This window comes from Saimiri boliviensis, chromosome 4 (genome assembly GCF_048565385.1).
Source record: "Saimiri boliviensis isolate mSaiBol1 chromosome 4, mSaiBol1.pri, whole genome shotgun sequence".
NCBI classification, from domain to species: Eukaryota; Metazoa; Chordata; class Mammalia; order Primates; family Cebidae; genus Saimiri; species Saimiri boliviensis.
In genome coordinates, this window is record NC_133452.1 from 164,001,520 (window position 1) to 164,020,242 (window position 18,723).

At 41.2% G+C, this 18,723-nt stretch overlaps 2 protein-coding genes across 2 annotated transcripts; one reads left to right on the forward strand and one right to left on the reverse strand.

Annotated features, from left to right (window-relative positions):
- Nucleotides 1-7,952: 7,952 nt before the first annotated feature.
- Nucleotides 7,953-8,353, forward strand: LOC101053838 (histone H4). Its single transcript, XM_003927281.4, has one exon. The coding sequence runs from the start codon at nt 7,986-7,988 to the stop codon at nt 8,295-8,297; it is 312 nt and encodes a 103-aa protein (XP_003927330.3). The 5' UTR covers nt 7,953-7,985; the 3' UTR covers nt 8,298-8,353.
- Nucleotides 8,354-10,587: 2,234 nt separating this feature from the next.
- H1-6 (H1.6 linker histone, cluster member) lies at nt 10,588-11,317 on the reverse strand. Its single transcript, XM_003927270.3, has one exon. The coding sequence runs from the start codon at nt 11,275-11,277 to the stop codon at nt 10,651-10,653; it is 627 nt and encodes a 208-aa protein (XP_003927319.2). The 5' UTR covers nt 11,278-11,317; the 3' UTR covers nt 10,588-10,650.
- Nucleotides 11,318-18,723: the final 7,406 nt, after the last annotated feature.

Sequence of the window (18,723 nt, forward strand, 5' to 3'; positions counted from 1 at the left end):
GGGTTCAGGCAATTCTCCTGCCTCAGCCTCCTGAGTAGCTGGGATTACAGGCACACGCCACCATGCCCAGCTAACTTTTTGTATTTTTAGTAGAGACGGGGTTTCACCATGTTGACCAGGCTGGTCTCGATCTCTTGACCTCGTGATTCACCCGCCTCGGCCTCCCAAAGTGCTGGGATTACAGGCTTGAGCCACCGCGCCCGGCCGACATTTATTTTTCTATTTTTTTTTTTTACATTTTGTTTTATGAAATATTTTCATTAAAATGTGGTAGCCAAATTAATTATTTTTCTTCACTCTGGGGACATTATAATCTAAGTTGTAAGACATTGGTTATTTTACCAACAAACCATTCTGGAAGCATAGGACAAATTCCTTCTCTCTTAATATTGTCCTATACTCAAAGCAGACTGCTGTAAGGCTTCACTTACTCCTCTGTTTCATAAATAATATGTTACAATCAATTAGGTAATCACTTGTTTTATATTGGTTTCATTTCACATGGGGTGAGATTTCAAGAAACCCCCGTGTCTTCACAGTAACACATTTACTAGGCATCACAAACTATGGCCTGTTAAGTTTTTTAGCAGAAATTATAAGTCATCATTTTTGTTTTCCATTTTTCTTAGCTCAATTTTGTTGTTTTTATTCATAAATTCTTTTTTTTTTTTTTTTTTTTTTTTTTTTTTTTTTTTTTTTGAGATGGAGTTTCACCCTTGTTGCCCAGACTGGAGTACAATGGCAGTATCTTGGCTCACAGCAACCTCTGCCTCCTGGGTTCAAGCGATTCTCCTGCCTCAGCCTCCCAAGTGGCTGGGATTATAGGCCTGTGCCACCACGCCTGGATAATTTTGTATTTTTAGTAGAGACAGAGTTTCTCCAAGTTGGTCAGGCTTATCTTAAACTGTGACCACAGGTGACCTGCCCGCCTCAGCCTCCCAAAGTGTTGGGATGACAGACGTGAGCCACTGCACCCTGCCTCTTCATAAATTCTTAAGGTCAACTACATTTGAAAAAGCAAAGACCTACATACTAAATTTCTCCCACCAGCCCCCCCTTTTTTTGGTCTGACGGAGTCTTGCTGTTTCCCAAGCTGCAGTTCAGTGGTGCAATCACGGCTCACTGCAACCTCTGCCTTCTGGGTTCAAACAGTTCTCTGCGTCAGCCTCCCGAGTAGCTGGGATTACAGGTGCACGCCACCACGCCCGGTTAATTTTTGTATTTTTAGTAGAGACCATGTTTCATCGTTTACCTCGGGTAAAACCATTCACAAAGCATGGTGGTAGAGAGAAGGGTGACACCTGGTGGCCATAGGTAAACGTACCACGGGGGGCCGGTGACCGAGAGGCAGAGCTGAGGGTTTTCCTGAGGGTAAAGGAATAAACAATGGGTGGAAGGACGTGCACTGAAAATCAGTTGCAGAGAAAGCCCCTGAAAATTTGAGAAAACAAACCAGAGACTACTTACCAGCTATTTCAATTGCTGGAATCACAGGCCACTGCTGAGCTGCCTGAACTGGGAATACAACAGAAGGAAAACAAACAACTCTCATAATCATTGAGTCAAGTACAGCAGGTGACTGAGGATGGCTGGGAGGTACAGGCCGAAATTCTTGTGTTGTGTTCATTTTTTTCAGACAAGTAATAATAAATGAAAAAAAATTTTTTACTTAGGTATATTCAGGGCGTAAAAGTTCAATTTTGCTACATTGATACATTGCATTGTGGTGAAATTAAGGCCTTCAATCCATCCTAGAAAAAATTAGTTAAAGAAAAAATTTATGCCATGGAAAATTCTGAATACAGAAATTCATCAAATTAATTCCATAAAGAATTTATTTATAAAGCCAAAAAAATTAGAATATCTTGTAGTACTGTCTATATTTTATAAAACTTTCTTCACAAACACACACATTTAAAAACAAAACTATCTCTAAAATCCCCAAATTTCTTATCAACTATTGGTTTTAAACTACTGTTTTTTCTAACTACAATCTGATTTAACGATGACTAGCACTCAAATATTTCTTTTCTTTTCTTTTTGAGACAGAGTTTCGCTCTTGTTACCCAGGCTGGAGTACAATGGCACGATCTCGGCTCACTGCAACCTCCGCCTCCTGCCTGGGTTCAGGCAATTCCCCTGCCTCAGCCTCCCGAGTAGCTGGGACTACAGCGGCGCGCCATCATGTTCGGCTAACTTTTTGTATGTTTAGTAGAGACGGGGTTTCACCATGTTGACCAGGATTGTCTCGATCTGTTAAATTCGTGATCCACCCGCCTCGGCCTCCCAAAGTGCTGGGATTACAGGCGTCAGCCACGGCGTCCGGCCACACTCAAATATTTCTGACGTTGAAATTAAAGATTTTCCCATGCAGGCTGATGTTTGCAATTGTGATTCTCTCTATAGACGTTGTGTATAATGTGTTCTTTTCCTTTTTTGCATCAGTGATTAATTCTCCACTGTAATGTGTCGAACATTAATACAATAATATTTTGTGTGACAATTTTATTAGAAAACCTAGAATGCCTTGGCACCTTGCATATATTTCTTACTTCATATGCATGCATTTTGGCATCTCAAGCATTTTGTTTCTGAGTAATTGTTTAAGGTATAGAAGAGATAGATGTGGCTGATACTTCTATAGTTTTTAATTCTTGACTGGATGAATTTGTATAGTAAAAGTTTTTCATGACATAATTTCTTTTCTAAAACTAATTTTTTCCAGGATTGATTGAAGGCCCTGATTCTACCGCAATGCAATGTATCAGTGCAGCAAAATTGTACTTTTACCTCATGAATATGTATAATTTTTTTAAAAACCCATTTTTTCAGCCAATTATTATTACTTACTAGATACTAGGCTCTGTTCTGAATCTTAATTTAATTCCTCCAAAGTATCTTATGAGATAGGTGGGAGCTATTGCTGCCATTCTGTTATCCTTATGTTGCTGTTATGAAACCAAGGCACAGAGAGGTTAGTTAACTTGGTAAATAAAATGATTGTCCTGGATTTATATTCCAGCCGTTCTTAACCACTAGATAACCTTATGTCTGAGGCAAGGAAACATATGGTGTGGCAGTTGTTACCATCTTTTTGGGAACAGCAGCACTCCTGATGTTTATTGCAGGGAAAAAGGAATCTCAGAATTTGCCTGATTCCTATAACTTTTTTTCTAAATTTTTTGAAACATCTTTCAGGTGTATTTTAAAATGTAAGGATTTTGTTTTGTTCATACAGAATTTTTTTTTTTCTTCTTGAGACAGAGTCTCATGCTGTTACTCAGGCTGGAGTGCAGTGGCGTGATCTCCACTCACTGCAACCTCCACTTCCTGGGTTCAAGTGATTTTCCTGCCTCACCTTCCTAAGTAGCTGGGACTAAAGGTGCATGCCACCATGCCTGGCTAATTTTTTTGTATTTTGAGTAGAGAAGGAGTTTCGCTGTGTTGTCCAGGCTGGTCTTGAACTCATGACCTCACATGATCCGCCCTCCTCTGCCTCCCAAAGTGCTGGGATCACAGGCGTGAGCCACTGCAGCTGGCCAAATTTCTAACTGGCTTTTTTATTGTTAAAACGGGGTCTCACTCTGACACCCAGGCTGGTGTGCAGTAGTGTGATTATGGCTCACTGCAGTCTTGAACTCCTGAGCTCAGATGATCCTCCCACCTCAGCCTCCCACGTAGCTGGGACCACCATATCTTGCTCATTTTTTTCTACTATTTGTTGAAACGGGTTCTTGCTATGTTGCCTAGGCTGGTCTTGAACTCTGGAGCTCAGGCAATCCACCTGCCACAGCCTCCAAAAGGATTATCAGGCATGAGCCATGGTACCTGGCCAAATTTCTAACTTTTGAATTCACATATTCATTTATTCTCTTTATCATTCAGGGAGAAATTTTGGGATAGGTAGCCTTGAAGCATCATCCACCAAGTTATTTTATCCACCAGCTTTAGATACAAAGTATTTTAAAATTATTTTTAAAAAATCAAATTCTGGATTTTGGTCTGAAGATTCTAAAAAGAATTTTGGAGTCTTTAATTCGTTATTTGTGGGCAGGGGAATAAGTACCAATAATTGTATAACTTTCAGTGGAAGTCACATTAGCTAACTTTAGTCTATTAATTATCCTTGATTTATTCCTTAAACAGAGTCACCATAATGGCACTTTCATAAAACAGTGAATAAGCAATTTCACTACTGCCCAAGAGCTTTACTGTGTATATGAGGGCGTCTGTTATAAGTATGGGTATAATGCTACAGGGTTTTCTTTGTGTAAGTTTGTATTCACAATAATTACAACAAATGTATTTTGTGCTTTCTGTGTGCTATTAAGAAAGTATTCATGGGAATTTTGGAAATCAAATTTAATTACTATCAAGTTTGTAAAATTTTTGAAACAAATGTTTAAGAGAGGGTACTGTTAGAAATTCTCTTTCCAGGCAGACCTGGGGGCTCACGCCAATAATCCTAGCATTTTGGGAGGACAAGGTGGGTAGATTGCTTAAGCCCAGGAGTTTAAGACCAGTCTGGACAACAGAGGAAAGCCTCATCTCTACAAAATATACAAAATTAGCTAGGTGTGTGCACCTGTAGTCCAAGCTACTTGGGAGGCTCAGATGGGAGGATCACTTGAGTCTGGGAAGTGGAGGCTACCATGAGCGATCATGGTGCTACTGCACTTCAGCCTGGGCCAAAAAATTAGGAACCAGAAAAGAAAAAGAAGGCTGGGCTTGGTGGCTCACATCCATAATTCCAGCACTTTGGAAGGCTAAGTCGGTAAATCACTTGAGGTTGGGGGTTCAAGACCAGCCTGGTCAATGTGAAACCTCATCTCTACTAAAAATACCAAAATTAGCTGGGTGTAATGGTAGGTTCCTGTAGTCTCAGCTACTCAGGAGGCTGAGGCAGGAGAATTGCCTGAACCAGGGAGGTGGAGATTGCAGTGAGCCAAGATCGCAACACTGCACTCCAGCCTGGGCGACAGAGCCACACTCTGTCTCAAAAAAAAAAAAAAAAAAAAAAAGAAAAAAGAAAAAAAAAGAAAAGAAAAGGAATTTCCTGTCCAAATAACTTTATTTTTAATAAGTCAAAGTGTATTAACTGTTTATGGGAGAGTGTCCACGCAAGTACAGCAAGCCTACGAAGTACAAGTTAAAAGACCTTTTAGTAAAATAATTTAAACTGAAAAGAAAAAGCAGAGATTTTTTCCTAGAAGAGTAAGGAGTGGAGGTAAGGAAAACCAGCAGAGACATAGGTTATGCTACAGAACCAAAGTTGTGCCAATGGCATTGATACTTTAATACAGAAAACAATGAATCAGAAAATGGGTATGTATAAATAGGTTAGGTTTCTGAAAAAGAGAAGCAGTGAAGCCTTAGATGGGAGTGAGATAAATCAGCCACTGGCTAGAGGAGCAGTTTGCCCAAGACCAGGGGTGATGTCCCCAAGTGTCTGGAAATAACTGTTGTGATGTTGTAAAGCCCCCATTGTCTAAGTTGGGTGAGGCGATACTTAATGCATTTTCTCACCTGTGATATAGCTCAAAAGTATTTCTACTCTGGGATTTCCTTACGTTTTACTAAAGCACAATTATATACTTGAAATTGATGGTGTATGCTGAACTGCTGGTCATTCTCAACTCTGGCCAAGTATCAGAATTATTTATTGAATATACAGGTACCATATATAGGTGCATACACACACACACACACACACACACACGCATACACATGCATACACACCCACCCACCCACACACACCATATTTCATTCCTCAACTGGGATATTCTGACAGAGTTAGTGGAGGGTATTTCTGGCCAATTTTTATTTGCATAAGACCTCTGGTTATTTTTTTTTAAGTATAGATGAAATATTGCTATGTTACCCAAAATGGTCTGGAACTTCTGAGTTCTCCCAACTCACCCTCCAAAGTGCTGGGATTACAAGCATGAGCCACTGCATCAGGGCAAGACCTCTGATTAATATCCTAGGTTTATTTGTTCGAAAGTTTCACAGATTGTCTTAACCACAAGTTGTTGGCAGAGTTTTAATCTGAAGGTCTTGGGTCTCATGTTGAATGAATGAGGTTCACCTGATGGGTGAGAGGAAGGTGAAATCGAAAGTGAACAGGAAGCCATACAGATTTCGGCAGGTGAGCCTCCCCTCTCCGAAACCATAAGATTGAGTATGCCTGAATTCTTCCCAGAGTGAAGGAATCCATTTTAGGGTCATGTGTGTGTGTGTGTGTGTGTGTGTGTGTGTGTGTGTGTGTGTGTCTGTAGATCCTTTAAATATTTCTGTTCTGACATTTATTGTTTTTGAGTTGCTGTCATTGAGAAAAGTTTAGAAAGGAGATATTAGGAGTAGAAAACAGAAAGTAAATCAAATAGAAAAATAAAAATGGTGTTTTATAGATGATATAATAGGCAAAATAAAGGAAAGGCATCCTAGACCTCTGATTTAAATGAAGATGGCACTTGGTGAGGTATGTTCCAGGGGAGTTCACATGATGTATGTTTTCAGAGAATTCCCATATTGCATATGCTGCTATAATTTTAATTTTCATGAATTAAAAGGCTTGTTGACATTTCAGAGTTTTACTTATGATCTCAGACTCTGCACTTTTTCTCTGTAATGTCTGACATTTCTTCCTAGCTAAGCCTCCACTTATGAGGTATGTGTTGCCACATGTGGATAGTGACAGTTAAAAATACCTAAGAACTCAATTTGGGGCAGAAGAATGTAATCAGTTATGTCAGAAGTGATACAAACCATATGACATTTAGAGCATTCTGACCTTTCCTGAGTCTTTTCTCCATTCCTGGATTTCTAATCTTGATGTGAGCAAGACTGAGGTTACTATATATTGCCTCTCACAGGCTACAGTCTTATTGTAAATATTCACGATAGATATTTATTTATTAAACAGAGGGTGCTGGGTAGGGGTAAGTTTTTATTTTTTAAACAAAGGTGATTCTTATGGACATTTTCAAAAGCTGCAGCAGGAAGCTAAGAAGAAAATTTTGAATTGAGAGATCTCTTCAAACCACATTCAGACCCAATTCTGCTATTCTATTTATGTTTATTTTTAAAGGAGATTAGCCTTATTTTAACACCAATAATCTTATCACAAAACCTCCCAGTGGAAGACCCTGTAGACTTTGTAATGACCTTAATCAAGTATTAGCCCTACACTTCAATTAATCCCCAACTATACAAAACGTATGTTCTTTTCTCTGAAGCTGGAGCAAGTTGAAAGGGGATTAATAATGGAGGGAAGGGAGTGGAATTGCAGGTATAGCAGACAGACATAGTAGGCCAGGAAGAGTATCAAGAGAAAACGTTATCCAGAATTATGTTTATGTTCCCTGCCTCTCTCACAGACCTGCTGAAAAATGAGCCATTCAATAAATATTTGAATCTAGATAGGGAAGGTGAAGAGGAGGAAGTTTGCACTTAAGAGGTTTTAATTTGCAATTATTTTGGCTACATTTTTGTCCTCCCAAACCTCGGGTCTTTAGGAGCGAAACTTCATAACAAAACTTCTACTTTGTTCAGCACAGAGAAGGCCATCAAAATGCCATCGTTTAAATAAAAATATTAAAATGACTGAGAGGGTAAGTCCCTTGACCTATAAATCTGACCTCCTTTGAACATTATTTGTACTTTCCCCAATAAACTATTCCCTAATTTATTAGTTACTACGTGGAAATAAAAATAAACGTGGAATGGAGCTGTGTTTAGCGTCATTCGGCTGACAGGAATACAGTGCATTCAGCTTGGAGACACCCTTCTCCGCCCACGAAGAGCGAGATCTCACGGGCCAATCAAAACAATGAACTCGTAATGAAACAGTTTTTCTTGCTCCACCCACTCTGTAACCTAATTTGAAAAAAATCCGCGCCAACTCATGTTGTTTTCAATCAGGTCCGCCAAGTTCATATTTAAGGGACTGGGTCAGTTCAGGTTTTTCCATTGCAATAGGAATCATGTCTGGTCGCGGTAAGGGAGGTAAAGGTTTGGGGAAAGGTGGCGCTAAGCGCCATCGCAAAGTCCTTCGGGACAACATCCAGGGCATTACAAAGCCGGCTATTCGCCGTTTGGCGCGGCGCGGTGGGGTCAAGCGCATTTCTGGTCTTATCTATGAGGAGACTCGAGGTGTGCTTAAGGTTTTCTTGGAAAACGTTATTCGAGATGCTGTCACTTACACGGAGCACGCGAAACGCAAGACTGTCACTGCCATGGATGTCGTATATGCTCTAAAACGTCAGGGGCGCACTCTGTATGGTTTCGGCGGCTGAAACGGTCTCCGGGAAACTAAATAAACAAAAAAGGCCCTTTTCAGGGCCGCCCACAAAGTCACTTAAAAGAGCTGAAATACGTTGCAAAAAACAAGTCTGGATAGCAGAGTTCACTGCGCCATCCTACATAAGACTGCTGACGGGCATATTAGGTTTTATTTGGTATTGTATCTGTTAACCTGACTGCACATTTTGACAAGTCCTTTTTAAGCAGAAAGTAGGTCTAGACAGGTAATCTCTAATAAGAGTACTTGGCTCCACTAAAGAATTTTTCCGTGTGCTGTGTCTCACGCCTGTAATCCCAGCACTTAGAGACGCCAATTCGGGTGGTTCCCTTGGTCAGGATTTAGACTAGCCTGGCCAACTTGGTGAAACCCCAGCTCTACCAAAAAGAAAAGGAAACTAGGCGTGGTGGCCTGGGTCTGTAATCCCAGCTACTCGGGAGGCTGAGGCAGAAGAATCGCTTGAACCCAGAAGGAAGAGGTTGCAATGAACCGAGATCGCAGTCACTATGCTCCAGCCTGGATTTTAGAGACTCCCTCTCCAAAGGCATGCATTTGAAAGCATTCTAAGAATGATACTTTGGACTTAACCCGGTGGCTGGAGGCATGTGTTGAACAAAGGTTAACACCCTTTGTCTCATGCAGCACACAGCTATGTAAATAAAGCATCTTTAGGGACAAGCTCTCATTTGCAGGATTGAGTTCTATGACCATTGTCCTGTTGGCCAAAATCTAAGTGGTCTAATAGTCCCCAGAACTGGAGGAAGAACCATAGCTGGTTAACTGTTTTTAACCTTATGTATGCCAGGCACTAGAAGGCCAGAGGAGCAAAGTTGCAGGAAGTCATCCAGAGGGATTCCCATATTGTTGAGAGACTGACCAACTGCCGGGAGAGGCTAGTCGTTCATCCTCACTGTGATAAGAATCTAGGGACACTCCACTCCTGGGCACAGCATTTAGACAAAAGAGCTCTCTGCTATGTCAGGCAAGTGAGCTAAGATACTTTAGCTCAGATCCCGAGAGTTAGAACAATTTTGTGGTTTAGGAAGGTTGAATTCAGATCCTAACTGGGCAGCCTCCAACATTTCCATGAAGCTTCGGATTCTTAAAATTTTTCCGACTGCGCAATGCTCTGGCAGTCGATGAAACCTACAGACTCTTCATAAAGAAAATACTTAACTCATAGGGTTACAATGTTTCACCAGTAATATTAACATAATGATCGAACCACTTGACAGCAATGTGTTTTTGTTGATATATATCAAAAATCTAATAACAGTAGTACTTCTAAATCCATATTCAGGGATAACTTGATTCTTATTTATTGATCCCTTGAAGTCGGTGGACACCATATTAAGAACCAGCAGTTACAATGACACCACAGGAAAAGACTAGAATGTAGTACTTGTGTTAAAAAAAAAAAAAAAAATCAGCATATCATTGGATACCGAATTGCTCTCCACTCCCTTCCTCGGCAAACAATGGCATTTTCAGAACTTAGATGCTCTTACATGTAAAAGCCTACTCTAGTGCACCATCAGGCTTTTCAGGATTGGACATCAGACTGTTCAATTCCTGGACCTTTAGGTATACAACACGTCTCTGACAAGAAGCCCTTTAACTTTTTAAATTTTGGACAAGGTCTCATTTGCTGTCACCCAGGCTGCAGTTAGGTAGCACGATCATGGCTCACTGTATCCTCAAATTCCTCGGCTCAAGAGATTTTCCTTTCTCAGGCTCCGGAGTTGCAGGGTCTAAAGGAGCGCGCCAACCATGCTCAGCTAATTTACTCTTTTGTAAAACCAGCAGTCTCCAACCTTTTTGGCACCAGGAACTGGTTTTGTCTAGGACAATTATACCACAGACCAGAAAGTGCAGGGGCTGGGGGCGGTGACGTCCGGACTAAAACTGTTCCATCTCAGATCAGGCATTAGATTGTCACAAGGAACCTGCAACCTGGATCCCTTGCTTGTGCCGTTCAGAATAGTTTGCGCTTATGAGAATCTAAGGCTGCTGCCAAGGTGACAGGTGGCGGGGCTCAGGGTTAATGCTCGTTCACGCCTCACCTCCTGCTGTGCGGCCCAATTCTTCACGAGCCAGGGACAGGGACCGGTACTGGTCCGTGGCCTGGGGCACAGGGACCCCCGGTATAGATGGTCTGTGTTGCCCAGGCTGGTCTCGAAGCCTGGCCGGAAATAATTCTCCCACCTGGACTTTTCATCCCAGCCCATCGCAACTTAAAACCTATAGTTTACTGTCAAAAACTTAAGTGTTACGCCATCTTAAAATAATGTGGGTGGCTCTTAAAAGAGCCTTTGTGTTCTTTCTCAATCGGCTTCCTGGAAAGCTCTTTACTTCTTAGATGTGGCCTTTCTAACATTACTTTTATGTTGTGGGGTCAGTTTTGGCTTTCCAGCCCTTGCCTTCACTGGGCTCTTCGGCTGTTGCTTACCCTTGGCTCCTTTAGGCTTTCTCCTGTTTCTAACAGCCTTTTTAGGAGCTGTTGCCCTCGGCTTCTTGGCTCTCTTACTGGTTTTAGCAGTCTCTGGAGACTTGGAGTCCCTGGATAAAACCAGCTTCTTGGTCTTGGCAGAAGTAGACTTTTTGGCCTTACTCCTGGTAGACTTAGGAGTGACCTTCTTACTGAGCCTAAAGGAACCGGAGGCACCAGTACCCCTGGTTTGCACCAAGATTCCTTTGTTCACTAAGCTTTTGAGGGACAGTTTAATGCGGCTGTTATTCTTCTCCACGTCGTAGCCAGCAGCGGCCAGTGACTTCTTGAGCGCAGCCAGTGACATACCTACTCTTTCCTGTGACATTGAAAGGGCCTCGGTGATCAACTTGGACACGGAGAGGTTGGTCGCTTTGCGACTTGCAACCGTCAAGGAAGCTGACTTTTTCCCTCGCTTCTTGGCTAGAAGTCTCTCCATAGCTGCTGGAACAGAACCGGCAGGAGCTGCAGGTACAGTTTCAGACATAACAGCAGAGAAACACACTAAGTAGTAACCAGCGAAGAGCGTAAAACGCTAGGGTGCCTCAGGGCCTTATATAGGGCAGGGCGCGCTGTGATTGGTGCATCACCTAGGCACCGCCCCCGCCCCTCAGAGGAGGAGCATTTGTGTTTGTTTTACCCAGAGAAGTTGACTATAACAAACCCCCTCTGTACAGGATCTCCCAGAGTTTCGTGCTAAATGATCTGGGGAAATTCATATTTCACATGACTTTTTGCTTTTTAATGAAAAATGACCCCGGTTGCCAAAACTATTTGAGAAAGCCCTCGATTTTCAGTCAAATTTAAGGAGAAGAACAAAACTTCCCCCTTTCCTTGTAAATTGATAAGTAATTTTTGGCAGAAGACTTATTTCATTTCTTCAGAGTGAACTTCCAAATGGATAGCTTCAAATCGATAGAGGAAATAAATTATTCACGCCCTGATTTTTATTTAAAATTATTTATATATGTGAAGGAAGTAACACAGACCTCTTAGCTGTCTAACTGCGGACTCAGAAGATGCTTATAGAATTGTCAAAGACTGCAGAGGATGTCTTTATTTAGGCAAGTGCAATCTAATAAAACATAATCCGCAGGAACATGGGTTGTCTGAAATTAAAGATGCTCCCAAGTCCCTGTAGCTTTAGAGAAGGCTCTCAAGGACGGGGTTATATCAAGATCTCACACATTATGTGAGATTCGCCAAAATCCGGCCATTCTCATGGCTGGTGTCCTCAACTGAGGTTTGCTTCTGGTTTCATTAATTCAGCTCCCCTCCATCTGCCTGCCGGTTCCTAGCTTCCCAGATAAACAGACACAGTCCTTCCCCCAAATTAACTATAAAACGTCAACTATAAAAAATTAGCTGGGTGTGGTGGCACGTACCTGTGGTCCCACCTACCTCAAAACGTGAGGTAGAGGGGCGGGTGCGGTGGCTGTCACCTGTAATCCCAGCACTTTGTGAGGCCGAAACGAGCAGATCACGAGGTCAAGAGATTCAGCCCATACTGGCCAACATGGTGAAACCCTGTGTCTACTAAAAATACAAATATTAGCTGGGTGTGGTGGCACGTGCCTGTAGTCCCAGCTACTCTGGAGGCTAAGGCAGGAGAATCACTTGAACCTGGGAGGCAGAGGTTGCAGTGAGCAGATATCAGGTCACTGCACTCCAGCCTGGCAATAGAGCAAGACTCTGTCTCAAAACAAATAACAAACAAAACCAAAAAAACATGATGTAGGACTCTAGACTCAAGAACCGACTGGAAACCACAGACCTCCCTCATGTCTAACAGGACTGGGCTGGTTTATTCGGCAGTGGTTCATGCCTGTAATCCCAGCACTTTAAAAAGCTGAGGTGGGAGGACTGCTGGAGGCTAGGAGTTCAAGAGTAGCCTGGCCTGGTCTCAAAAAAAAAAAAAAAAAAATTAGCTGGGTATAGTGGGGTGCCATATACCTATAGTCCCAGCTACTGGGTAGACTGAGAGGATCACTTGGATCCCACAAGTTTGAGGTTGCAACTATTGCATTTCAGCTGGGCAACAAATGAGACCCCGTCTATGAATTATGTACTTAATTAATTAACTCGGTTGGCAGATTTGGCTGCAGAGCTGTGGGAAAATGGTTATTGGAATAATGTCAAGTATGCTCCCCTGAGCTTCTGCTGGAACTGGTCTTTGTGAGAGGTCTGGAGATAAGAGCTTGCCCTCAAAGGCCAAGGCCTTTCTGTGATGCTGATGGAGTTAAGTGTGCTCACAGCACAGGGCCTCAACAAAGGAAAACTCTGTAAGGGCCGTTTTGTGAAGATCCACAAATAGTAGTGTGATTTTGGTAGACAATGCAAGTTTTTTTTGTTGTTTTCTGAGATGGAGTTTTACTCTTATTTTCCAGGCTGGAGTGCAATGGTGCGATCTTGGCTCAGTGCAACTTCTGCCTCCCAGATTCAGGTGATTCTCCTGCCTCAGCCTCCCTAGCTGGGATTATAGGTGCCTACCACCACACCCGGCTAATTTTTTGTGTGTTTTTAGTAGAGATGGGGTTTCACCATGTTGGCCAGGCTGGTCTCAAACTCCTCACCTCAGGTGATCTACCCACCTCTGCCTTGGAAGTGCTGAGATTACAGGTGAGAGCCCCCGTGCCCAGCCACCATTGGAAATGTTTAAGCAAATAATTTGTTGTATTGTTGTAGTTGTCTTGGGTTCAGATTTATTGCAGAAACAGTCATTATTGAGAAGGGCCCACAGTCCGAGGTTAAGAGTCTGTTGCAATACTTTCAGAAGAATGGCAAAGACCTTGCCTAAAGAGACAGTGTGTTAAAAGAGAGAGTCTACATTTGAAATATATCTGAAGCAAAAGCCAAAAGATAAGACTACAAACTTATAATTGCAAAGTGACAGAAAAATCTCTCTCTCTCTCTCTCTGTTATACCCATACACACACACATATGCACAAACACCTGAAACAACAAAATTCAAAAAACAGACCAGGTAAGGTGGCTCAAGCCAGTAACCCGAGCAATTTGGAAGGTTGAGGCCAGTGAATCACTACAGCCCTGGTGTTCAAGGCCAGCCTAGGCAACATAGCAAAACCCGGTCTCGACTAAAAATTTAAAAAATTAGCTGTGTATGGTGGCATGTACCTGTGTTCCCACCTACTCAAAAGGCTGAGGTGGGAGAATCACTTGGGCGCAGGAGTTTAAGGCTGCAGTGAACCATGATTGTGCCACTGCACTTCAGCCTGGGCAACACAGAGAGACCCTATCTCCAAAAAAAAGGAATTGTCAAAAGACTGCAGAGGATGTCTTTATTTAGACAAATGCCTAAATTAAAAAAATATATTTATTTCATTTATTTTCAGAAAACAGTACTATTCTGAGTGCCAGCACTTCAACATATTCTATTGTAAACTAGTTCATTTCTAAAAGAACACTGGGTTGGAAATCATGAGTTTGATTTCACAACTCACTAAAGTACTGTGTCACTCAGTTTGGAAAATATTTTTATTTAGAGAGATTACAGGTGCATCTTTCTGAGCACCTGTATGTTTTTACATCTGTTTGGCTTCTCTGACCTTTCATAATTTCTGAGTGTTTGTACCGTTAAATGTTAGTGACTAGGGGTCAGATTATGGATCAGGTTGATCCTAACATTTAAAAGTTAACAGATTCCATTGCTTTAAAACCAACACAGGATTAGAGAATTTAGAAAATTGTGGCCGGGCAGGGTGGCTCATGCCTGTAATCCCAGCACTTTGGGAGGCCGAGGCGGGTGGATCACTAGGTCAAGAGATCGAGACCATCCTGGTCAACCTACTAAAAATACAAAAAATTAGCTGGGCATGGTGGTGCGTGCCTGTAATCCCAACTACTCAGGAGGCTGAGGCAGGAGAATTGCCTGAACCTAGGAGGCGGAGGTTGCGGTGAGCCGAGATTGCGCCATTGTACTCCAGCCTGGGTAACAAGAGTGAAACTCCATCTCAAAAAAAAAAAAGAAAAAGAAAAAAAGAAAATTGTTAGATTCCGTAATTTAAGACCCAGAAAAAAAAAATGATGCATATTTTGAATTAGATAGCTAAAAAGTTTCCATAAAAACAAATAATTATTTCCTATAGGGTCATGGCTAATAAAAAAAAAAAATGGGAAAAATGGCCCTCACTAGTAAAGTCATTAAAATAAGGAAATGAAATTTCAAACTTTTTTGGGGGGCCTATTAGGTTAACAATGCTTTAAAAAATTTATTGTAAATATGAGTGCTATAAAACAGGAATTTCCGTATTATGTTGGGAATATAAATTGGCATGATCCTGAATGGCAATTTGGCAATGTATATGTTAAGGACCTTAGAAAATGTTTTTAACTTTTGATTTAGTATTTACACTTCATGAAGTCTATCCTTAGGAAAAAATATTTGAACAAAGATTTATGCACAAAGGTGTGTGAGCTGTATAATCTATAATGCATAGAAATGGGAATTAAAATACCTAAGTATCAATATACCTATAAATTATACATCCATAAGAATTGTTTATAAGCATATTTATTATCTAAATATATATACGGCATGACACCTAAAATTTATTTTACATATATGATACATGATATATGTATATATGAGTGTGAATATATATGATATACATAAAAAAGAGACACTAGGAGTTATTTTAATTTTGTCTTTATGCTTCTCGTTTTATAAGCTTCTGTGAAGAACAGTTTAATAGTTTTATAACCAGAAAAAAACAAGCTAATTTTTCTTAGCCAGGTCCAAGCTAATTTTTCTTATTGGTTCTTTCTTGATTGTTCAAAATACCTGTTTATATTCTTCTAGGATCACTCATTTTCATTGGTTTATTTGCAAGATGAAACAGTTTCCAGCAGTGATGAGTGTTGGAAAAGATATTTCTAAAGGCTGTTGTCTCCTTCTAGAGAAAAGAGAGAGAGTGATTGATTCACTTCTGTAATTTATCAGATAGGAAATACTGTATTTGACTCTGAGAACAATCATGGTGATGGCTACAATTCATTGGGTGTTTGCTCTGTTCCAGGTAGTATTTTGAGAACTTTACATAATAGATACCAATGCATTTAGTTGTTACAACAACCTTTCGAGTTATCTACTGTCATTCTCCCTGTGTTATAGATGAGGAAATTAAGGCACAGAGAGGTTGAGTTTCCCAGGTAGCGCAGCTGTTGGATACTGAGCCTGTGCAGTAAACCCTCACCCTCTAGCCCTGGAATCTTTGTATGCTCTTAAAGGATGAATGTGACTTAGTCAGTGTCCTAGAAGTTCCATTTGATCTAACTTTGAAGGATAAGAATTCTTCCGGTGAGGATAAAGAATCAGTGTTTTTCATAAAGAAGACATAGTGACAAAGGCCAGGCAGTGAGGACTGTCTAAGATGGGAACATCTGCTTGATGGTGAGCCCTGTGGAACTGCCAGTGAGGGATATGGAAGGTCACTGAATGACAGGTTGAAGAATTCATGGTGGCAATTCCCACATGGGTAGTTGTAACAGTTTCTAGAAACCTCCCTTCTCTCACAGGCTCATCCCTCTGGACTGCTGGTAGAGAACATCACCCATCTCCCCCACCTTCATCTTCCTTCAAAATGAATGAAATGTATCTAATACAAGCATAGGAGGGGAAGGATAAAAAGCTGGATACGAAGAATCTGTTTGCCCTTCATCTGTCAAACCTTTTGTTTTCCACCTGGGCACACAGCCAATCTGCACTTTCCTGTTCCCCCTGTCAGATAGGTGGGGCTGAGGCAGTACTGGCAAGAGGGTGGGCAGAAATGATGTGTGCCACTTCCAGGCTTTGCTCATAAAAATCTCTCTCACAGAGGCATTTTTTTCTTCCTTTTCTCTGCTGGGCTGATGTTGAGTCTCCAGCAGAGATCTGTGAGACCCAAAGATGCCAAAGGTAAAAGATGGAAGGAGGCTTTCTTCCTAGAAAGACGGTGGAACTGAACATTACGTAACAGAGTAATAAACTTCCATTGTGTTCAGACCTAAGTTTGGGAGTTTATTTAATATAATAGCAAGTATCACTCTAACCTTGTGGTTCATATGTTTTCTTTCGTGGCAGTTGTTTTGAGGGGGGATTTTATTTTTGGCATTTTTTTTTTAGAGACAGGGTCTCCCTACGTTGCCCATTCTGATTTCAAAATCCTGGGCTCAAGGGATCCTCATACCTCACACCGTTCCAAATTGCTGTGACTACATGCCACTGTGCTCAGCTTATCTTGTTTTGATCTGAGATTTACCTACTGAAGCAAACTCAACATTGCCATCAAAGCAGCACGGATCCCCACCAGTCCATCCTGCCCAGGCCTTAATCCCAGATCGGTTTCCTATAACAAATATTATCCCTCAGCAAACCCTTAGCACCTCAAAGGCTTTGATACACTAGCATGCTCCTTTGAACCCTTGGATACTGGGGTTCATGCTCCCCATTTCATTCATTGGCTCATCATTGTGATTCTCCAACCGCTACATTGCCCTCATCTTCGTAACCCTGCTCTATTAGTTTGTTGTTTTTTTTTTTTTTCCTCTGTGACACTTACCTGGTAACAGACCAAATATTTTACTTATTATATTTTTTACTGACTCTCCTAAAGTCCTACCTCTCTGAGGGTATTTATTTTTAATTATTTTGTTCACTGATGTGTGCATACATGTAAAACAGTCTTTGATACAAAGTATTCAAAAAATGTATTAAATGAATTGATAAATTCATTCATTTTGGGGCACTTCCTCTGTCAAACTGTGCAATGGTTAGTTACACAGGGCAGTTGAAATGGATGGTCAGAGATGCCTCTGGGAGAAGGCAATGCCCAAGCAGACGCCTGCAGAATCAGTAGCAGTTTGCCAGACAGAAAGGCTGGGGAAAAATTTTAAAAAGAGGACATCCAACATATGTGGAGGGCAGCAAACCAGAAAACACAGGATGTGTGCATAACTGGGCAGGGGCAGAGCCTATCAGGCCATGATTCAGGTGTTTAGAGTATCCTAAAGCTAAGATTCATCTCTTTCAGGCCCATCCTAGACCACTCACGATGCCACAGCTAACATGCCAGCAGGATGGAGGCTCCTTCCTCTCATTTCCAGCTAATTAAAATTCCCAATCCACTCAAGCCTTGTTTATGGGCCAAGGTCAGTCTCTGATTTTTAGAGCCTAAAACTTTGAGCACTCCATCTAAACCCACCAAAATGCCCTTACTTCGCTGCCTGCTGAGCATCTTTGACCCACTCTTGAGGCTAGCAGTTTTCCTTCCATTCAAGATCTCAGAACCTGTATTGTTTCTTACTGTTTCTGTAGAATTCTTTTTTTTTTTTTAAACTTCTTTTTTGGTCCCCTCATGTTTCTATAGAATTCTTAAATATGTCATTTTATATTTTAATTTCTAATCAGATGTTTATTTCAGCGCGCTGAGCCCAAATGTGTGTGTTTTAAAATCTAGACGCCAAGGTTCATGACCCCAATCGTGTAAGCAAGTCCAATAACACAAGGGGTACACTTGAATGTTCGCTATTTTTTGGTTCTATCCTATAGCTGAGTTTGCCAATAATAGTGGAGAAAAAAAGTGAAAAGAAACTAAGGACAAGAAAATAAAGGAAGGGACAACAAGGGGAGAGGAGGGAGAAGACTGAGAACAAAAGTTTACCCATATTTCTCTTGGATCCAATTCTTTTACCATTTGAAATTTTGATATGGTCAGAGAATAAACCTAGAATTTTAAGTGATAAGGACAAGATTTTACCACAGGGTAGCCTCCTCTACATAGGTCTATTTCCTCAAAGAATGAGACAAGCCCCATCATTTCTGCTCTTTTACCCCTCTGAGCCAGAAGCAAAGAGATCTAATATCAAGGCATGAGCAACTGTAGAAATATGAGACTAGATGTCTTCATTAATTATTGTACAAATTTCATATTGGATG

What these genes read in the sequence shown, in the direction of transcription:
- LOC101053838 (XM_003927281.4), top strand. Translation starts at nt 7,986, where the DNA reads ATGTCTGGTCGCGGTAAGGGAGGTAAAGGTTTGGGGAAAGGTGGCGCT.
- H1-6 (XM_003927270.3), bottom strand. Translation starts at nt 11,277, where the DNA reads ATGTCTGAAACTGTACCTGCAGCTCCTGCCGGTTCTGTTCCAGCAGCT.